Source organism: Copadichromis virginalis, linkage group LG17 (genome assembly GCF_057382275.1).
Source record: "Copadichromis virginalis isolate Kocher_CV1m ecotype Utaka linkage group LG17, C_Virginalis_male_GT1.1, whole genome shotgun sequence".
Classification (NCBI taxonomy): domain Eukaryota; kingdom Metazoa; phylum Chordata; class Actinopteri; order Cichliformes; family Cichlidae; genus Copadichromis; species Copadichromis virginalis.
The window spans coordinates 24309381-24314902 of NC_140634.1; the positions used below are offsets into that span (position 1 = coordinate 24309381).

General features: G+C 42.7%; 1 protein-coding gene across 1 annotated transcript; it reads right to left on the bottom strand.

Annotated features, from left to right (window-relative positions):
* Positions 1-2556: 2556 nt before the first annotated feature.
* LOC146689480 (transcription termination factor 2, mitochondrial-like) lies at positions 2557-5522 on the bottom strand. Its single transcript, XM_085437412.1, has 2 exons — positions 5444-5522; positions 2557-4297 (listed from the first exon to the last, which is right to left on the bottom strand). The coding sequence occupies exon 2, from the start codon at positions 4275-4277 to the stop codon at positions 3138-3140; it is 1140 nt and encodes a 379-aa protein (XP_085293538.1). The 5' UTR covers positions 4278-4297; positions 5444-5522; the 3' UTR covers positions 2557-3137.

Genomic DNA, 5522 nt, shown 5'->3' on the forward strand with positions numbered 1-5522 from the left:
AATAGTTTCAGTCTTTTCTTTGTAACTCAAAAGTCAGAGTTCAATCTTTGAGAAAAATTTGCAGTTTCCAAATGTAATCAGCCCTTTCTAGATTTGTAGGTTTTCATTCAAGTTGATACACATTACAATGGTACCTTCAAAAGCAACGCAATTGGCTGGATGACCTATTGTAGTGTCTAAGAATAATTTTAGAGATCTTAATATATTCCACCGGCTTTAGTGTGATGCCTTTAGTTATCAAACCTGAGGCTCAGTCATTAAACAAGTTAAATAACTATTTGCGGCGAAGCAGAAGATGAAAAACAGGCACAACATTTCAGTCTCGACCACGTAGAGCAATTAAAGTAGCATTATTCAGTACAGACACTGGAAAAATCCCCCTGCCACTTCATAGACCTGTACACAAAGCAACCCGGTAATAGAGCTGTTTTACATTATTAAAGTTTTTCAAACCATTTATTATGCAGACTCAGCACAGTGCATAGTTGTTATAAGAGGAGGTTGGGGATCCATAATTGATAAAGAGTATTAAGACATGTTGGCTGCTGTTGGGTTTTTGGGGGGTTTTGTTTGTTTGTTTGGTGTACCCAATAAAGTGGCCAGTGAGTGTACTTTGTCAATGTTCTCACTAGAGATGGCACGATACCACTTTTTTATGTCCGATACCGATATCATAAATTTGGATATCTGCCGATACCGATATGAATCCGATATAGTGTTTTTTAATCAACAAAACTGTTTTTTAAAATATCTTGCTGCATTTTGCAAGTCTGCAAGTTCATACTCAAGTTTAAAACAACAACTACACTAAAGCTATTCTGTTATACCTGTATACAAAAAAAATATTTCATAGTTCAGCAATACTGATCAATCTAATAAACTTAGACCTACACCATCCTCCCTATTCTGGTATTTTAAAGAGTACTTAGCGTAAATATTAAGCAACCTAACTAATAGAGTTCCAACTCCCAGCAACAACAAAAATAAATAAATAAAAAATAGGGAACCACCCCTCACGCGCCACCTCATGATGCTTAATCGACGTAATCAACCTTAATTTGATGCAGTGTGAAAAAAATGCACAGAAATCAATTATTTTTCAAGAAATATTAAATAGATTCAACATCTTTCTTCAACAAAATTGCAGACTGCACAGATGGTACCTTCCCAAAGGAAAAAGTACTATAGCTTACTAGGGTATATATATTAGACTTAATAGTCACTATATACAGTAGTTGACTTCTATTCGTTTTACATCAAATTAAAACTTTGGGTGTCAGATAATTATTTATTAAAAGCTAGACATTTTAAATGAGAATAAGAAAGAAAAGTATGTCTTTGTGCCCCCTTTTCCCAGTTAATGCCCTATCGGCCCCCCTGGCTAAACTTTGCTAGATCCGCCCCTGCACAGTTACCAGCGTCAGCTACGTAGAAAAAGATCCTGGTGTAGAAAGTAATATTAAATAAATTCTAACAACAGCTTATCAAGCTTAAACGTGCTGCTGTTGTTCAGCCGCTGGTTTCCTCTTTCTGGTGCAAAGTGGGCCAAAAACAAACAAGAAAGACGGACTCGCGACAGAAAAGCCGATCAGCTGATCATTTAAGCAGTTTCACGATTGAAGTAGCAGCCGGAGAGCGAGAGGCAGTCGCTCGTTAAGCTTAACGTGGGAATGCTTTACAAACATTCAGAGATGGACTTACACACTTGCTTTACTTCTCTCGGGGATAACTTTATCGGAGATGAAATGCCAGGTTGCTAGCGAAGCTCCAAATGCTATCCAGACCACCGACAGGTCCCGCATGCCACAGCCGCTCTATCACGTGATGCATACTGCTCCGACGTTCTGAGGCGAGTTACGGCGTGTTGCAAGTTTTGTGAGGTGCTTTCGTGATATTTAATGGATCGGATTACATTTTTTATTTTTCTCCGATATCCGATCCAGTAATTTAGGTCAGTATCGGACCGATACCGATACGTAATATCGGATCGGTCCATCTCTAGTTCTCACTACAGGTACAGTATTAGATTTATATGTGGCTTTATTTGGTAGCCAGTAAAAGTCTGACCTACTGAACCCGCGGCCCAGACACTGCATAGGGCATAAGTGTAGTCTCACAGCAGGAGAGGTGAATACACTGGACTACCACTTTCTCTACACTCACACTGGTGCATATCAGTGCAACCACTGTGGACTTTGTATTAGTGAGCTGGCAGGTTAAAGACCATCTGATGTTGGCTTCAATGTCCATCTAATGCTGTTTTAATCTTGGAGGTAATTTATCCAAATATCACAAGGTGGACCACATCCTGACCACTCCCCTTACAGCCACAACGAAAATGCTTGATTTTCCAAACAAGCATACAACCTTTTATCCTCACTTCCATGTCCCACCCTCCCTTTCTTTTTCCACTGGTTGTCAAATGGTACCAGCGGTATCTGGTAGGCCTGCATGCCACGGCCTGTGCTTCACTATCAATGAACAATTAAAGAAAAAAAGAAGTCTTCGCCTTCCCTCAAAAGAGCAAAAAAACCAAATCACCAAAATAGTAAAAACACTTTTTAAATAATTTATTTTCTCATGCATAAAATGGTTTTGTTTGGCCAGAGAAAAATGAATGGTCTTCTGTTAAGGCAAAGAATCTGTCACCATACTTAACTACTACACCACCTATCACACATATCCTCCAAAGGAGACACACCTGTGATATCTATTTCAAAATCCTACATCGCCTTGTTCTCAAGTTATTGCATTCACAAGATTTTCAGAAAATTTGACCTCTAACCTTGAGGCCACTGAATAGACTTTATAGATACATCTGTGGTATCGATTTGAAGCTCCTACTTGGCCTCATTCTTGAGTTATTACATTCACAAACTTGCATCAGCCTTTTACAGCTGAGGATTAAAAACCGTACAGACTCTGTGCTGCAGTTAAAGTCTTCTCTCAGAGAAGAAAAGCAGCTGTTTCACACACACAACAGGCACTTCCCAAACTGGAAACTTTTACAGATAGTGTCATATTTCCTGAACAGTCTTCAGCCTTTTGTGGGATTTTAATTTGCCTGGCTTTTCTTATTTTCCTTGCACAAAGCTGAAGCAGTAAACCACATTTCATAACAAGGTGCGCACCGACACTCAATCCTCAGCAGATTTCAGAGGAGCCACAGGGTTGAAGAGTGGCCTCTGCTGCCTGAGCTGCAGCTTGCCATAACTCGCCTCAAAGTCCTTCTTTGTTCCCACAATAACGGCCAGGCTGCCGGAGCGAATGTCGTATCCGTAGGAGGCTAGTTTCTGGATACGATACAGCACGATCTGCGTGGTGAGCTCGAGTACATTTGGAGATTCCTTCACCTGATCCATCGTCACTCCCGCATCCATCAGCCCCTGAAACCGCCCCAATAAGGTGGGCAAGGAGTAGTACAAGACGGCAGGGCAGCGGATCACTACTTGCTTAAGTTCGTCTTTAGAGCAGCAGAGAGCCGCTTCGATGTAGTCCATCGCCCGTTGCATGTCCTCAGGCTTCAGCTCTGCGATGGAGGCTCTGAGGCTGGAGACCAGGCTGAGGAGCTCCTCCGTGGTGAACCCCTCCTCCCTCAGGAAGCCCAGACTGTCCCTCCAAGCCTCAGCTGGTCGCAGCAGAATGTAAGGGTTCTGGCTGAGAAGCTTCTGCAGCCAGACACGTAGGTTCCTCTCCTCTCCACCCAGGTCGAGGTAGATCTCCCTCAGCGTGTGGATGACCTCCTGGTTGCGCTCCACAGGCTGACTGAAGCTCTGCGGGGCACTGGCCATCAGCTTGCTGATGATCCTCTTGCTAAGGCGAAGGTTCTGGAGGTACAGGATGTTGGCCCGCTGGTTACCGTGGTGAGTAAGTGTAAAAAAGGAGGCTGGGAACTTTTCAATGATGTTCATCAACTGACGTTTGCTGGGACAAACAGACAACCAGAGGTCTCGCTGCGTGGCGACGTCCTCTGGGCGACACAGGATAGCCTCAGGGTGAGTTTCCAGGATGTGGGTGATAGCCGTTGTGTCTGCACCCATGTCTCTCAGCAGGTCAGCGGTCTCAGAGACATACGCAGAGCACTCAGACAGAACCCAGCCTCTGAACTTGCGGACCTTTCGAATGTCCACTGAAAGCTCATAAAGGGAGTCCACTGTGCGCTGGTTTTCCACTCTTTTGCTGGGAGAGGTATCAGTGGAGGTGGAGGCTGAAGGAGGTAGGAGCAGCTTCACCCTCTGTGAGCAGGTGTACAGGGTGGCAGAGGTGATGCGAAGCATTGCTAAAGAGTGTAGTGGATCTGTGCAGAACAAATGAGAAAAAGCACAAAAAAATTACAATTTTTACACACCGAGATGAAAGATGTGCTCCATGATGCATTACAGAGGATTTGCAGCGTTCGTGTCATGTACCACTTATGACTGCCTGTCACAAGATTCATACTGTCAGCTGCCAATCAGGTGATTTTCCTCATTCAGTTAACTCACTTGCTCTGAAAATACTGAAAAATAACAGCAACAACTTTCTTGAGCCTATGCTGACTTTTTCATCACAAATATTACATTGAGAATCACCAGACACTGCACAAAAGGATATTATAGTAAAATTTTGTGATATGCTGAGTCGTCGGCTTTATCACATTTAATCAACTGCAGATAACAAAAGTTAAACTATATCCAATCAGTCTGATACTGGTCTGTCATCAGTGTGATATCAGTCTGCACTTGAATGCAGTCAAGTTGGCAATAACATGCAGTCTGTTTCTGGACACCGAAACTGAGACATGGTCAAAAATCTGTTGCTGTCCACAATGACAGAAACAGACAGACACATTCAGCAGTTGTTGGTCCTGTGTATCCCTGTATCGCAACAATATCGCCATACAAAATATGCACCTTACCATTAATGATGACTATGAATACCAGCAAATATTTATAGTTAGGAGGCTCAACTTGGACACTTTTTGTTATTTTTAATATTCAGAAAACGCCAAAAACAAAAACAAAACAAATTAAAAAAAACACTCAAACAACTCATAACTTCACCACGTGTCTCACCTTGTGACCTTATGGGGACAGAACTGATTTTACATGAAAATAATTACTTAAAAACCACTGAAATACATTGTAACACATTAAAAATCCCAAACAAACAACATTTAATTTAAAACATATAAATCCACCTTTGTGTATTTATGCTGCACGACACTGAAACCATTGCATAAAGTTGCATAAACCCAACAGGGCACGGTGTTGTCCCGACTGCTGCCGCGCACACGTGATGCTGCGTGTTGTGTTATGTATTAAACAGCATGGACTGCAGACGGATCACAGCCTGCCACGACTGCACACGGACACAAAGCGCCGGCAGACCTAAATACAGATGCTACAGAGCCCGTTGGAGCGGCTTTTTACATAAAAGCGAAGAAAAAGACGAGTTAATTTACCCGTTTGTGAGTCTGTAGCCGCAGAACCCCGCTCGTCACACCCACTGCTCTGCTTTCATAACATCACAGCAGCCGTTGG